The 18,068-nt window shown below is 30.2% G+C and overlaps 1 protein-coding gene across 1 annotated transcript in view; it reads right to left on the bottom strand.

The window, feature by feature from the left end:
* The window catches only part of LOC145287850 (coiled-coil domain-containing protein 39-like), a 2,493,216-nt gene that overhangs the window by 532,486 nt on the left and 1,942,662 nt on the right, over positions 1 to 18,068 (bottom strand). Inside the window, exon 20 of the mRNA XM_080135726.1 lies at positions 8,959 to 9,021. Within this exon, the coding sequence (XP_079991852.1) occupies positions 8,959 to 9,021 (63 nt within the window). The remainder of the gene's footprint in view (positions 1 to 8,958; positions 9,022 to 18,068) is intronic.

Raw genomic sequence — 18,068 nt, 5'->3', positions numbered from 1 at the left:
TTGAAGTTTCAATCCTTAGTGCAGGAGACATTCAAAATACAATTGTGAATTAGTCATGGCTGACGGAATGAGAACATGCTATCCCTGGGGATTAAATAAAGGGTTACATTCGAAATTCAGTGCAGATTCCAAAGTTCGGCAAAAAGATTTCCGAGTTTGATATGATACACTTGAAGAAGCTCAAAGGTTACATCGTCCGGAACATGAAAATGAAACTCAAGATGGGAACAATAGCTAAGGATACAAACTAATGTGAAATTATTTGTGGGGAGAGCGGTGGTTTGCAGAACATGATTGAGTATTAGAAAGCGAAAGAAAGAAAAACAATAACATCAATATTTGATACATTTTAGATCTGAAAGCCGGTATCTTCATACAGCCTGGTCTAGTAGCTCTAATTGCCCCTATTTACTTGCCTCCCCATAAGAGCAAAGTTAGAGAAAGTTTAGCAAAGTGGAGTTTTATTTGTAGAAAAGTCAGTTTACTAAAAAGGGACACTCTGGATTGGGACAAAAATTTTAATAGTCTCAGTCTCGAAAGATTTTTTATAACTGACTAATCACAGAAAAAATGGAGAATAATATATTTGGTTCTAACCAAAAAGCCAAAGGATTTGTTGTAATTTTAGATAGTCTCAAAAGAAATATTTCAGTGGATTTAACCCATTTATGCATATTTCTCAACTAAATGGGTGCTATATTTAAAATTCATTGTACTATAATATTTTATACCTCAAAAAAGAGGGACCATTTATTTACAGGTGGCAATAGCTATTTCAAATAAAGTTTCTTCAAGTTATCAAGATAACTGACCAGAAGTCAAAAGTTCTCAAGAAAAACAAAGAAATCCAACGTGAGGATCCCAATTTATTAAAGTAAATTAACAATTATTTAAAAATGTTTTATGTGTATCTTAATCATTTATGTTTTATTTTTAGATGTGTCATGCATTTCTGGGGGCTAGGAAAGGTCCCAAAATCAAATCTAGCTCAGACTATATCAAATTTCTTGTCCAAAATGTTGGGTGTCACATCCTTAAAGTATACAGGGTGGAATGATAGCATTATCGAAAAGACAACATTATTCTATCATTAAAATCAGTTTTCTTTTTTTGTTGCAGACATTCTACTAGTTGGCCAGTTGTGTACACATCCCAAGAGCGATAGGAGCCTTCTATTATATCTAAAAGTGAGAGAATGTTCAACCAGCGAGAACTCATGCTCTCTACTGATCCAGGTTATGACAACAGGACCATTTCCAGCACCCTCAAAATGCAAATCCAGACGGTTCAACGCTCGAGGGCACAGCTCAATGGCCACAGTTATGGTCTTTAGTGTGGTTTCGAGCTCCACATCATGCCACCTCACATCTTCGAAGTTGGCTTGAAAGTTAATACCAAAGTGTAGCTGGATGTGCGGAAGAATGTGGTAATCCGCTGGTGTAATCAGGTGGCTGCTGGTAGGCCCTGGGTGTGGCAGCAGGACTTGGTGCCAGTCTACAAGTCCAAAGAAATCCAGGTTTAGCTTCAGATGGAGTGCTACGACTTTGTACCCTCCTCCCCCTGTCCCCCTTCTCCCCAGACCTGAACCCGTGACTACTTTGTTTGGACATATGTCGAGAACATCACCAACATAACCTCTCACAACACCAAAGGCAGCCTGATCGTCAAGTATTCGTGGAGATACTGATAAGCTTCCACTGACGCTTGTGGAAAAGATATGCTCCCAGTTTCAGATCCGTATCAAACTGGTGATTGAGGCTGAAAACGGCTACATTGAATAGATGTTGTCCCTACTACATAATCAAGTTACCTGAATTGATTTTTTTAATAAAAGTTTTAAAATAAAGCTGTAGTGTTGTTTTCTTTAGAGCGACAACTTTATCATTCCCCCTTGTATTTGTTTTAATTTGATTTAGAAATGGAGCCCATGACCTCTCATTAGAAGCTACAAACATCATAAATGATTTTGAACAAAATTTAAAATCTCATGCATAAATGATTTAAAATCATATTTCTGTGGGATTAAAATAAGTTTGCTATAAACCAAATTCAAACAATGTAGAGTTTAGATGTATGAAAAAAAATGTTGAAGAAAGTTTTCTGTTATGGGACTGTTACCATCCATAGATGGACTCTTCCAAATACTATATTAATTGAGAGACAAGTACTCTCAAATGTCGGGATATGGGATTCTATCGACATCCGACTTACAAATAAACCCAGCTTATGTCACCACTTTTCTCTGTAACTTTGTTCCTTTTTCAATATATCTGTACAACCTATATCGTGTTCCGAGTTGTCTTTTCGTGGTCCACATCAGATTTTTAACAAATAATCCAGCTTATTAAATGACCGTCATATTTCAATGTTTACAAAGAATTATACAGTATTTTCTCAATTTTGCAAGTATCATACTTATTGAAACTGAGTCAAAGTTTCGCAAATTCATTCCTCAATTTTGAAATAAAGTTTACCTTTTCAGTTCATGTATGAATGTTAAAAGAGATAAATTTAAGTGTATATCTACCTTAAGCAACAGATTTTTATGAACTTTGATTACACTTCAAAGATGGAAAGAATATATTGCTTTAGGTTTTGTACAAAATTCATCAGAGAAAATGAGTAAAAACTAAATTGGTTTCATATACTTTAATATCACTGCAAGGATTTTAAATATTGACTTGATTTGAATAGCAATCAGAAGATGAATCATTGCTTTTTGCTCACAGTTAACAAATAAGACAAAAAATACTGGTATACATCCTCAGTCAAGAATGTTGAAAAAATTATGCTTTGCTAGTGTTCACACTAATATTCATATCAGGTCATAGTAATCTATCTCTTTCATATATCCATTATTGTTGTAATTTTTCAGGTCGGTAATAACAAAGACAACCACAGCGGTATAAATAAGAAGTGTATTAGCAAAAGTATGTAACAGAAGTTCACGTCATGATTCCTGGAGGCCACAAGTGTCACCAATCGCTATCCAGCAGCATGTTAGATTTAACTACATTTATAATCTCAGGGTAAGTCCATTGTTCCAGTAATAGATCTATCAGCTGAACCATAACAATTATTATTATGATAATTTAAAATGATCTAAAGAGTAAATTGTATTTAGAGTATAGAATTTCTTCCCGGATTCATTGCAGACGTCAGAGGTTATCTGGCTTGGTATTCGCTTACCAATGTAAGCCTTTCTTATACTCTCTTTTATTTAAAAGCGATAATTAGAGAATTAACTATTACAAGTGGTAAAACAATTCGAGTCATTGCTGATGACCTAAGAAAAAACACTCACTGTTGACTTTTTATTTTCTTCGTTTGATTATTGGCATGTAGGAGGCAGTTAAAAATTAAAAATGATGCCGGAGTTTTTAACACCAAAGATGTTACCGGAGATGAAATCGTTAAAAAGGAAATAACAAAGAAAGAAAACATCTCTAACTGGAAAGATTAAAAAAATAAAAATAATAAAAAAACATATAAATCAGTATGACAGGATGGATATATATATATATATATATATTTATAAGTAAATTGTTCTTTATTATAGAGTGAAAGATATCCATTGGAATATTTACAGTTGGTTGAGGAGAAAATAGAAAATGGCTATTGAGTTCAGTATTATAATAATTATAATACTGAAATCAATAGAAACCATTAGGAATCATGCTATATAATCTGATTGACCGTCTATATTGTTTTTATTTACATATGGAAAATATTCCATTACTATTTTTTTACAACAAGTGAACAGTGCACGTCTTCACATAAGGGTATACAAGCTTGTTGCATGTGTACCGTTTTAAAAAATCTTAAAAATTGATCTAAAAACAATCAAAGGAATAAATGATAACAAACAGCACAAAATAATAAACATTTAAATAAGTAATATTTTTTATTTTTTATTTTTAAATTACAATAAAAAATGTAAAAGAAAAGTTAATTTCAAAGCTTGTTATATCTTTAAATAATTAGCATTGAAACTCATCTAAGTTTTTAAGAAACGTCTTACAATAGGTTTTATTGTCTTCACCAAAATTCCTCGATTCGTCAGTTAAAATGTTATGTGCACAGATTAGGATGTTATAGTTTGTGTATCTTTAAGGAATATGAGTGTTGAATATAGTTAGGAGTGCTGCATTTAATGTTTACATTTTTTGCCAGTGTTGAGATAATCCGTTGTGTTGCGCCAAAGGAATAACATGAGAGGACCCTATAGCTGTAAATGTTTATATTTTCGTCCTCCATGAGGTGCGAAATTTGAAAACGAGATTCTCATTCTCTATTTCTCTCACTGGTGCAACCTCCAGACTGACTGAAAGCTTTGGTATTTGGTACGCATTGTAAACCCAAACTTATCCTGTTAAATTACATTTTTGATGAAATCCACCAACTCGCAGACTATGGCCAAAGAATCAGGCAACTATTCGGTTTAGTATGTCAGGGTTACCATTGAGATTTTTATATGTAAATTTACATATTCTCTGCATTTGAACCTATTATCATTTCGGCTTTCTTTGAGAACAATATGTATTTTAATATTGTCATGAAATAACTGTAATCTTTGTTTAACAGTAATTTCTACTAGTTATTTCATTCATGCATCTTCATGTACTACATTGCTTTCTTACTTCCTTTTACAAACTATAAATAAACTAATATATTGTTAAATATGTTAACAAACTTTGTAATTTGGTTTTCAAACGCACCTGATGCGTATTTATTTTATTCAAATTAAATCAACGCTTCTAAACGAAACTCACAGCCCTGACATTAATCTCGCGTAGCCAACGCACTGTTCTCGAGATTTCAAAATACAACCGCTGAGAGACAACGTGCAGATGTTTACTACTGACTTTTCTTTCTCCAACTTTACAAGATAGCAAGAAAGAAGAAAAAAAAAACAAACAATATACTGAGGATGGAGTTTGACTCCAAAATATATTTAAATTATAAATTTCAAACAAGTAAAATATTTGTTTATTTTCGTAATATTGCATTGTAATCTGGCTTTCACGTGCAGCTGATGCGTACTATATTTTATTCATATTAACAAACTGTTTCTCTAATTTCCTTGCTGACATAGTTTCATATTTGTTGATACAACAATAAAAATACATATACCTATGATGAATATGGTCAGTTAAAACTGATAAAGTTACATTAAAGATTATTATGATAATGGTATTATGGAAAGTAAAGACCAGGCAATAACTGCATACTTTTTCACATTTAGTAAAGGGGACATGCCTGCATAGTTTGTGTAAAACTAGGTTTTACCTATTCCTAAACTAGTTGATCTATTAAATTGGGAGAATCTAATAAATCTTGCTAATTTTTCATGGTGTTTTGTTTTCTACTAGAGTGGCAGGATGAGAGATTGATTCTTACCTTTATCTCATAATATTAATGCAAATGAATCTCGTCGCTTTAACCGACAGCATTTCACCCGAAAGCTATAATTCAGTGATTTCTACAGAATTTAATAAAACAAACATATTGTAATATTCTTGTAGCATTTCAATAATATTTATTTAAAAAAAAAAAAAACGCAATGTATCATCTGTTGTGTGGGGGTTATCTCCGAAATTACATAATTGATCATGATGAATTTTTAAGCTACTAGACATAAAAGTGAGTCTTGTGTGCTGTATTTAGGTTTATTTAATTTTGGGCAAAGTAGGCAGAAAGCCTTTCTTGGAAATTTAGGCATCTGAGATTTTGATGATATTTAACCATAAATCTTGGTCTTCGAAATTTCAGTTTCTTTATGCAGCATTATAAAAAGCAGTTAGGGTAATATACGTACAACATCACATTGGAAAATTCAAATGTTGCTGATTTGCATAAAATTCTATCCATATATTTCAGACAATAATCACTCAAGATTCTCTGAATTTCAATTTCTTTTTAAGAACACTCAAGTTTAAGCTACAAATATTAGACATTTTTCGACAATCAAAAGCATTGAAATTATTTTGATCAAAATGAAAACAAAACTTCTAGGTATAAAATTTAATAGTATATTTATCTTGATTTTAATTTTTTTTAACACAACATAAAAATTGTGCAAAACTATTCGGCTAATTTATTATAGTGGTAAGTATTATCTTCACATATGCAAACTTTAACCATAATATTTTGGCAGTGGGCATAGTGAAGTGGATACTATTATAGCGTGACATGTCAGGATTCTATCAGATCCATAGGACTAAATTTAATTGTGGATGTTAGCAACTTTCACATTCACCCTCTTATAAACATTTGATTTTGTCAGGGGAAAGAACCAATAGTAAACAAACGAAATTAAGTACATTAAATTAATCATAACTTCATGATTAATTTTTTGATTGATGATGAAATGACCCAGAACATCGAATGGAAAAAAGTTTTGCTAACAAATGAATATCCGTTCTGAAGAATGATTGTTCTTTTTGTATTTTGTGACTGTAGATATAGTCTCAAAAGTCTTACAGCTTAGCATAAACTAGTTGTTTGCCAATAGTACATATGTGAACTAAAAGCAGCGATACATCCACTGTCAATTCACTTTCAACTGTAGCGTTTGAAACTATTCAATTAATGTAATGAATAAACGATACTGCCTTTCAAAGAATCCCATTTAAATTAAAAGGAAAAGATCAGCATGCACCAGTTATTTTCAAGAAAATATCCTTCTGTACCATTTCCATTTCGTTATTGAAAGAAAAAAACTGACATATTTATGTGATTTACATTTAAATATTTAAATAAAAAAGTCCTGGTTACAGTCAGCTAACATATTTCCTAATTTCTGACGTAATGCTACCGGAAGCAGTGACAAGGCAAATTAGTTCCTTTGCTTTCTTCTCTCATGCTATAATTCTCTCAAGAAAAAGAATAATTTTTACAGGAGAATATATTACGTTACACCAGCAAGGGAGATAATAAAATTTCAATAAATCATTTCTTCTTACAAAAGCAGATTTATTTTCATCTAGAGATATGGCTTAGTGGTAATGAATTCAACTACAGATCGAAGATCCCCTGTTCAAACCCGGGTGTTCCTCACCATTTTATTTTAATTTTTTCTTTTTAATGAATTCAATTCATGATAAAAGAAGAGGTCCCATTTAAAATCACCACAAATCATTTCTTCGTTTTTATATTTGAAACTAAACATTAATCAGAAGTGACTTTTCCAGAGCATTCATTGCCAAACGCAAATATCAGCTGCTGTGATATTGTAAACAAAGATAGATGAAATTTGATGAAGGACATTATCATTATTATTTTTGTATTTAAAATTTTGTTTTTGTGAATTAGTCCAGCGGGAATATTATTCCTCGTAATATGCAATAATCATAGATTGATTCTATAATAATACATACACAATTTACATAAATTAAAATATCATGTGTAATCGTATTGTACAACTGGATAACGCTGGGTTAACAGCTAGTATTTCTTATAAAATTTCAAATAATTCTTTTTTTTTTTCAATTTTGTTATTAAAAGTGCAAATAAACACTAATTGTGTTATTTCTATCTGTAAAATTTTGTTAACTTTTATTGTATACATTTCAATAAATGGATAATTTATTATATCTTATTTCAATAAATCGCTTCACAATAGAAATATTGAAAAACGTGAAAGTGAAAGAACTGATTTGCCTTACCACTGCTTCCGGTAGTGGTATGCCATAAATTAGGAAGTACGTTGGCTGGCTATGACAGAAGTCCTATAATTTTTCTGCTACACATTTTCTTATATGTTGTAGAGAAATACACATCTTTCACTGCCACAGTGAACTATAAATAATGTTCATAATGTTATTGATTAATAAAAATATACTTGATTTCAAAAAATAATTCTATATTTATAACTATCTAACTGCTTGTCTACAATACAAGAGATTGACTATGATTTTGTATTCAATTATGTGATGTTAACAAATTTACGAGCAAAGATGCAAAGAAAGTTCACCAAGTTAAAAACAACGAAACATGGACGACTTAAAAATGTGTGTTGTTAAAATTTTTAAACTAACAACAAAAACAACAAAGTGATCATAAGAGTAGAAAGACAGATAAATCAAGATATAGAGAGAGACCCTAAAACATCATCATCAAGAAGACCTCTAACGACAGAAATTATTGTTTTTATTATTTAGAAAAATTCTCAAAAGAAAGTTATCCAAACGACTAACTCTTTTAATTAGAATTCTGTAATCACCTCAATAAACTAACAAGCTGACTCATTCGCCTCCTTGTCACATATAAACCAGTATTCCCCAGTTAATAAGACACCGTATATGTTATGGCATTCATTTTTAATAGAATACAATCCTTTTTAACCAAAATGGTGTCACATTTTCCATCGATTTGGTAACATGTTCCTGTCATTCTTTATTTCTCTCAACTATATGCGGCATCTGATAATTCTAACTTTAACATTATTTCCTCTAACATTTCTTTGCAATTACTCTGTTTAATTTTAATTAGGTATGTTACAAACATAGTTTTGGAAGACTACACCGGGTAGCCCTGTTGGATACTAATAAATTTAACATGCATCCAATTGAAATAATAATTAATATTACAATACGAAATCATATACAACTGCTTTATATGTACTGAATAACAATATTAAAGACAATTTCTATAAACTATCGAAATGAGAAAAAAATCAGTGAATTCTTTGTCTGCAGCTGTTGACGTACATATTTTCTTATTTTTAAGAAATTGAGATTTTCAATACTTAAAGTTTTCAAAAACTTTAGTAAAAAAAAAAAATTCTGAAATTTAATAATTATATTTTATTCTTTCACTGTCAAATAAAGTGAAAATATTTGTTCACAAGACCAAACGATTCGTTGTATTAACATTTTTTTTGTTCTTTCCATTTTACTATTCATTTGTTTTGTTATAAATCAATAGACTGAAAATAAATATCAAAACATTACCAACCTCCTCATCTGTTTTTGAAGTTTCTTGTTTGGCTTCCCGGATTTCACTGATATTTCGAGCATTCTTGAAAGATAAAAACAAAAGGGTTCATTATATATATATATATATATATATATATATATATATATATATATATATATATATATATATATATATATATATATATATTCGAAAGATAAACATTAAATCAAAAGATTTGGCCATTATTTGTTTACTTTCCTTTTAAAAATTATTTCTCAATAGTATATAAGTGATTCTCTTTCACATTTTTATTGCTGCTTTTATCACACGATAGGTCAAAATCTTTTTAAGCACAGAGTGGATAACCATTTGTCTATGCTTTGGCTTTTATATTTCAGAAGCTAACATGACTTAAAGTGGCACCAGAAGCAACAATTTTAGTTCCTAATATATTAGGGATGTAGGATTGACCTAATACTACGAAACAGACCCTTGTAAAAGCCGAAACAATGATGATTGGATATCTTATACCAAGATCTCATGATGACCAGACACGATTCTGATGAAGTCTCTGATTGTATATAATGGAAGAGGAAACAATGCTAATCCTAGTGTGAGAGGTTGCATACAATTAATTATTCATGAGATATTTTGTGTTTTAATTCTAAGTAACACAGAAAAGGTCAATATATGTGCTAAAAATACAAAGTCAGTCTCTATTTAAAAGAACGATTATACATGTTTGATTAAGTTGTGTTGTTTTACGGTATTTCAATCTTGTTTAGGCCATTTAATGCAAAAAGCGGCAATTTTGTGAAAAAGTTTTTATGCTTTAAATTCCTCATATCTTCAAATATTTATTCATGTTTGTGGTTAGCTTGCTTTGTTGAGGAAAATTGTTGTGTCCATTTTTTGGCTTTGTAGAAGAGGAGGAGGAGAAGTTTAATTTTACGTGAGTGGTATTGCTGTTAAATCGATTTCTGTTAGTGTTTGTTTTATAAGAGTTGGAAATAGTCTGTTTTTTTTAATACTTTATTATTTGAGGAGCAATTACTTCCTTGAATAGTTGTTCAAGGGTTGTTGTGTAATAGCTTTTCTTGCAAATGATCTATTTTTTGCAGTCGATCAGTATATGAGAGTTGACAGATGTAATTGTTGGTTGCATTTTTTTTTAGTTAATGTTAAATCTATGTCAGGTTCGGTGATTATCTGTGGCAATAAACTGTTCTTTGTAAGTGATGAAATATTGTTGCCATTTTAATTTATATGTTGTATTTTTTTTTTAGTTAATGTTAAATCTATGTCAGGTTCGGTGATTATCTGTGGCAATAAACTGTTCTTTGTGAGTGATGAAATATTGTTGTCATTTTAATTTATATGTTGTATTTTTTTTTAGTTAATGTTAAATCTATGTCAGGTTCGGTGATTATCTTTGGCAATAAACTGTTCATTATGAGTGATGAAATATTGTTGTCATTTTAATTTATATGTTGTATTTTTTTTTAGTTAATGTTAAATCTATGTCAGGTTCGGTGATTATCTTTGGCAATAAACTGTTCATTATGAGTGATGAAATATTGTTGTCATTTTAATTTATATGTTGTATTTTTTTTTTAGTTAATGTTAAATCTATGTCAGGTTCGGTGATTATCTGTGGCAATAAACTGTTCATTATGAGTGATGAAATATTGTTTTAATTTATTTAATTTTAGTTTTAATTTATTTTAATTTATATGTTGTACTTTTTTTATTTTTTTAGTTAATGTTAAATCTATGTCAGGTTTGGCAATTGTATTGCTTTATTGATACCGAGACTAAATGAGGGAATAGCTAAGGAAAATAAGGAATACGGAATGAAACATAGGTGATAGAGAGTAGATACACAGGAGATAGAGTAGATACATAGGTGATAGGGAAACAGATCGGGTATACATGGAAGGAAAATAGAGAATAAAATAATATAATAAAGATGAGAAAACAGTTAATAAAAAAGACATCGAAAATAGACAAAAAAGAAAAGAATAAATACACAGTAATAGACAAAAGAAGATAAACAATAAAAAATAAAAGTACAAAATAAAAACAACACAAAAGCAGGAATGTAGAATGATTTTTCACTAAATTTTCTATTCCACTTATTTGTATACCTCATCTTTTTTCTATCCTCTATGTCTCTAATCCCCATCTTTATCTCCTACGTTTTATTCTCTATTCCTTATTTTCCTTAGCTATAATCTGCACTTTTCCACTTATTAAGTAATGTCGATACTTAATCCTCATGCTATTAAATACCCATCTGCCTTCGCCTTTGGAATTATTCCTAATTATCTCACTCACCTTCCCTTTCATTACTTCTCCCCACCGAACTTTCCCATTTCTAACTTTAAATGTTTATAAAATCGTTGTCTTCCTTGCCCTTACACTTGTATGTTAATTTTTTTACCCTCTTCTGATGAGAAGCATTTAGCTTTGAAATGCCATGACCTAAAGAGTTTCCCCCTCATTTCCCCTTCACTTATTGTAATCACCCTCATACTTAAAGTTCTAATGTAACTTTAAGTATTATCTCCCTATATATATATATATATATATATATATGTGTGTGTGTGTGTGTGTGTGTGTGTGTGTGTGTGTATATGTATATATATCTATGTATGTATATATATATATATCTATGTATGTATATATATATATGTATGTATGTATATATATATATACATGTATGTATATATATATATCTATATATATATGTATGTATATATATATCTATATATATATGTATGTATATATATATATATATATCTATATATATATATGTATGTATATATATATCTATATATATGTATGTATATATATATATATATATCTATATATATATATGTATGTATATATATATATATATATATATATATATGTATATATATATATATATATACATATACAGTGATGATCATATTTATTGGCACGGTAAAATAAAAGTTAAATTTTGTCTAATAAATTCTAAAAAAGGGATTAAATTAAAGAAAATAACAAAGTATATTATGTATTTTTAACTGGCCTTTCCGATGCAGCAATCGGATTTTAGAAAAAATAAATAACAAAGGAACAACAAACATAATTGCAAAAAACCCTTGTTCAAAATTATTGGCACGATTTATTTAATAATCAATTGTATAGCCTTTGGCCTTGATTACCTTCCTCAGTCGCTTTTCATAGTTTACAACCAAGTTGTTGCACTCTTCAGTAGTAATTTTAGCCCACTCTTCCTGACAATAATCCTCCAATTGAATAAGATTCTTAGGCTTCCTTTGCATTACCCTCAATTTTAATGTTCTCCATAAATTTTCAATTGGATTAAGGTCTGGGCTTTGTGATGGCCACTCCAAAACATTAATATGATTGTCCTCAAGCCATTTCTTAGTCAGTTTAGCCGAATGCTTTGGGTCATTATCTTGCATGAACCACCAACGACGACCAAGTGAGAGCTCTTTAGCAGAGTCTTTCAGGTTTTCATCCAATATTTTAACATAATCTTCCTTTTTTATGCTACCTGTGACCTTAACAAGTCGCCCTGGTCCAGAGGCAACAAAGGATCCCCAAAACATCAAACTGCCTCCACCGTGCTTCACTGTGGGTATGGTGTTCTTAGGCAGGAAAGCTTCGCCAGATTTTCTGTAAATATAAGACACTTTATTATGGCCAAATAACTCTATTTTCGTTTCGTCAGTCCATAGAACACGTTTCCAGAATGCAACATCTTTATCAATATGACGTTTTGCAAAGGTTAGCCTTGCTTTCAGGTGCATAGGCTTCAATAAGGGAGTCTTTCTCGGACGACATGCTTTTAAACCAGCTCTCTTCAAAACTCTACAAACTGTATGTCGAGATACATTCACTCCAGAGGTGCTCTGTTCATCAACAATCTCCCCAACAGAGATCCTTGGGTTTTGTTTTACTTGTCGAACAATTTTCCGTTCATCTCTTGGGGAAAGAATCCTTTTTCTCCCTCTACCCTCTAAACTCATAACGTGGCCTTGCGATTTGAACTTGTTTATTATGGCTCTAACAGTAGATTTGGGAAGGTTTAGCTTCTTTGAAATCTTATCATAGCCCTCCCCATTGGTATGGCATGCTACAACAAGCTTCCTGACGTCTTCGCTGTGTTCCTTAGTTTTAACCATGGCGATTGAAAATTATAATTTAGTCACTTATAATAGTTTAAATAAATCGCTATCAAAAATTATCTGAAAAAAATTATTCACTGAATTAGCGTTAAACAAGCATAATATGGCTATAAAAAAGTTCAGAAAGCACGTAAACCGGAAATTGATTGATATTATACTGATACTAAAAGAAAAACAAAGCCGTGCCAATAATTTTGAACAAGGGTTTTTTGCAATTATGTTTGTTGTTCCTTTGTTATTTATTTTTTCTAAAATCCGATTGCTGCATCGGAAAGGCCAGTTAAAAATACATAATATACTTTGTTATTTTCTTTAATTTAATCCCTTTTTTAGAATTTATTAGACAAAATTTAACTTTTATTTTACCGTGCCAATAAATATGATCATCACTGTATATATAGATATATATCTACATATATATATATATATATATATATATATATATATATATATGTATATATATACATATATCTATATCTATATATATGTATGCATATATATATATATGTATATATATATATATGTATATATATCTCTCTCTATATATATGTGTGCATATATATATATGTATGTATATCTATATTGTGCGAGATGGATCAGTGGTAAGGGATTTAGGCTCATTACCGTGGGGTCACGATTTTGAATCTCGCTAGATTCATTCCCTCTGATGAGTCATAGACGACGAAACACGTGTCAGTGGATAATCATATTTTAAAAAGAATATATATACCGCTCCCCATGTGGGGGTACCAAGTTGGTTAAAGGGAAAATTATTCCCAACTCGCATTTAGGTAAAAATGCACTTTCGTAAATAATTGAATTCATTCAAAACATATCGCTAAAACCAAAACAAACAACAGCTAAGTAAATCGCGATATATCCAAACAGTGATGGTCAGTGGTAAGGGGTTTAGGCTCATTACCGTGAGGTCCGGATTTCAAATCTCGCTAGATTCAACCAGTTAATGATAAGGACTGATGACCTGTGTGTCCTAAGTTCGAATTCAGTTCTCTCCACAAAATCACTTTCACTTAGAATGTTGGCAACATTCCCATAAGACCCGTTATCTTTCTATAAAGAATTCTGGTTAGAAAACATCGAGGAAACCAATACCTACAATAGAATCCTCGGATTCATACGATATGATGATGACTGTAGCTTTGTAATTTTTAGATGTATTTAACGTTTAGGAGAAATGTTAGAAACATGTGAAAGTATAGGTTGTCAGTACCTTTGATAACAAAACAGAATATTTTCATAAATAAGTAATATAATGTATATGGATCATAATATAATGTATATGGATCATAATATAATGTATATGAATCATAATAGTAAAGACTATGAGCCAATGAAGAGGAGAAAGAGAGAGATAAAATAGGAATGGAAGAAAGAAGTTGATAGAAGAAAAGGTGTAAGGATTCTTTACTTTAATGAAAATGATCATACATTTATTTTTAAATTATTAAAAAATACAAGATTACTATAACGTAATCTGAGAAAAAAGCAGTATAGTAAATGAAAACTATAATCTAGATAACGGGTGTGTGGAAACGTCACAATGTTTTTATAGTAATCACTCCAGACAAGGCATTAAGCCACTTGATGTAAAGCGGTAAAATAAATACTACTCCAAGGGAAGAACTCAGCCAACATTAAGTGTTAGAGAGATAGATTCCAATCCCTCCTCCCCCGCCTCCAAAAAATAACAATTTTTTCCCCTCTTTGTCAGAAACATCACTCATGGAATATGGAAATTAAAAGACAAAATTATGAAAGTAAGGGTTATGAAGCTACCGAACGTAAACCGAAGGCCCACTTTCTACTCTTCTAAATATATGTGGAATGCGACTGCGATATTTTTGATAATTGCTGGGTTGAGACTTAAAATGGAAGTGTAAAAATTTGTTTTAATTTTAGAATTATACTGACTGAACAATGTATTAAAACAATTACAAAATTATGCCATTAATTGACAGAGAATCGGGAAGAACATGAGAGAAGATTTGATGGTCAAATGATCGGACCTCGTGCTATTTTGCTCCCCCACCTTGGGGTTGAGGAGTTGACTGTTTCTGTAAAAAAAGTTGTTGACATTATACTTGTAATAAAGTGTAAGCTATATAAGAACCCTTTCTTGTTTTCAATTCCGCCATTGCTACTGCAACAGCTTGTCAATTTAAGGACCAGTGAGGAACGTTGAACGAACATTATATTTGCTGAAACAAAGAAAAGGAGATATGGAAATTTTCAGATTATAGTCATAACTTTGCAATTGATACAGACCCGCATTTATTTTTTATATTATTATCTCAACTAATTATATATCTATACGAAAAACTTTTATTTGTCTTTTCTCTGTGATTAAACAAGGCTTAAGATTTTTTTTAATGAAACACCTCATCAATTCGAGATAGTCACAAGGAGGAATATAAAAGAAGCAAACTGAAGTAAAAAAAAATCTTATTTTATAAACAGGTGTTGACATAAATAGGAACTGACTTCCTTAACTGACTACAACTAAAAAAGACATGAACTAAGTCTTTCATACTTAACAAGCGAGAAAAGTAAATGTTAGCTAAATTCAAAATATAGCAAAAACATTGGCACTTGTCAAAACATTTTTTTTCCTTCTTAATATTCTGACATAGTTTGACATTATGGGTTTCTCTGTGCAAAGAGGGAGAGTTTTCTTTTCTCTTTCATTGGAGGATTTATAGTGTTTTTAAAACTGACATGTGTCTGTGTGCAAAAGAATATCATTATATATATATATATATATATATATATATATATATATATACATATATATATATATATATATATATATATATATATATATATATATATAAACGGAGTTGTAAAAACCTATTAATTCAACGACGATTCGCCCGTTTAAGTGCGATTTTATCATACCGTTGTATTTTTATCCTATTTTAATTATATATATATATATATATATATATATATATTCTGAATGACAGTACACTCATATACGGTAATTAACGATTGAAATAAAAAAATAACTATAATCAGTTGGTTTAAACTACCCTATTGCAAATGTGTGTGAAAACTAGTGTTGGGACGATTAATCAGAATAAAAATCGGAAATCAGAAAAAAGTCTTTTGAGTATCACAAAAATTTGTGCTTATTTTCCAACAATCGTTTTTATTTATTTATTTTTATGTAAAACTTAATTTCCATCGATGAAACTAATTATAAAATGATGAATATTTTCGATTAAAAAAAACGAAATCTATAAATCATCTCCAAGAGGTGCATATTTTACTTTTGTAAAAATATAAAAAATGAAAACAAACATAAACCATTTTTAAATTAAAAGAAAAATGTCAGCAAAAAGAATAAACTGCAACTAATTATCCTGGACAATTAAATATGTCGGTCTTCTTGAGAGATTTCTTTTCCAACTCATCACCATGTAGACGTGTGGAGGGACAGACCCTGCCATGCACAACTTCCTCAACAGCACTGGAATGTTAATAATGTGTTACACCAGGAATTATAAATTGACTTGGTTTATGAGCACCTCTACATCGGTACTATTGATGGAAACATCTTGAACTTGCTCTCGAAAAAGAAGATTACCCGTGCCAGTAGAGTAAATGTAATTCTCCCAACAAAACAATTGAACATGACTTTTATGCCTTCTTCCGAAGATTAAAATTAAGATATAATACTATTGCACGTTATGTCTTAAATGCTTATTCCAATTTTTATCAAAACTTATGACAAGAGTTGTATTCTAGAAAATCTCTAAAATCTAAAGCTTATGACGTTTTAAGAAATTAAAATCTGAAATAGTTGAATTTTGAATTGGGAGATAGAGCCCATATTATCTCGCTAAAACTCCTTTAAATTATGCAAGGAAACTAAAGTTAAGGGAATGTTTATTCATTAATGTCTTATACAAATTGTTAAAATTTCAAAATAATCTGAAGTATCTGATTTTTTACAAAGGTATTGCATCAAATTAAAGTAAAAATGACTCACATTAGAACATTTACGTCTAGTAGATATTTCAAATTTATAATGATCGACTAGAAATTTGACATACAACACTCATTCTAAGGTAGCCGGCTAAAATGAGTGTGAATATATATATATATATATATATATATATATATATATATACACTGTGTATGCACATGAGTATAATGGACATATCAGTGTTTTATATATATAAATATATATATATATATATATATATATATATATAATCTGATTAAAGACAACAAAATTTATGTATGTGTGTGTTAGACACAAAATTTGAATAATATTAAGTAATACATTTTAAAAGGATTAGTGTGTTCGCATGAGTGACAATAATAGGAATATGTGTGATAAAATCATAAACTGTTGAACTTATCGCTATGAATTATAGGATACGTATTCTAAACAATAGGGCGAGTAACGTGAGCACATTATTATTTTTTTTTGTAAACTCTTCTATTTATGGCAACCGAAATAAAAAGACCGCTTGGCGAATTGAAAAGTTATCCAACAAAATCGGGAAAAACGCCGTCATGTTCAATCAGACGTGCTTGAAAAATATACACATATATATGTGTGTGTGTGTGCGTGCGTGTGTGTGTGTGTGTGTGTGTGTGGGCGTGGCTTGGAGATTAAGGTATGAAGGTGGAGAGTTGTAAGTTTTGGTTTCGATTCTAGCGAATGACACCCAGGATATATATATATATATATATATATATATATATATATATATATATATATATATATATATATATATATATTTGATATCACTACTATATAAGGTTCAATATAATAATCGATAAAGACTTGTCCTTATAATAATAAATACATAATCTGCATGATATATCATATTTAAGCCTACCTTACGATTGGGGAACTCCGGGCGGCCTGTTAATATATGTACTAGCAGAAGTACCCGTCGTTGACTGGGTTCAAAAACAGCCTACAGAAAA

The sequence above is a fragment of the Euprymna scolopes genome, chromosome 11, assembly GCF_053919585.1.
Source record: "Euprymna scolopes isolate OS-2025 chromosome 11, ASM5391958v1, whole genome shotgun sequence".
NCBI lineage: Eukaryota > Metazoa > Mollusca > Cephalopoda > Sepiida > Sepiolidae > Euprymna > Euprymna scolopes.
Note: the sequence above shows the minus strand (reverse complement) of the source record. Positions and strands in the feature narration are given on the sequence as shown.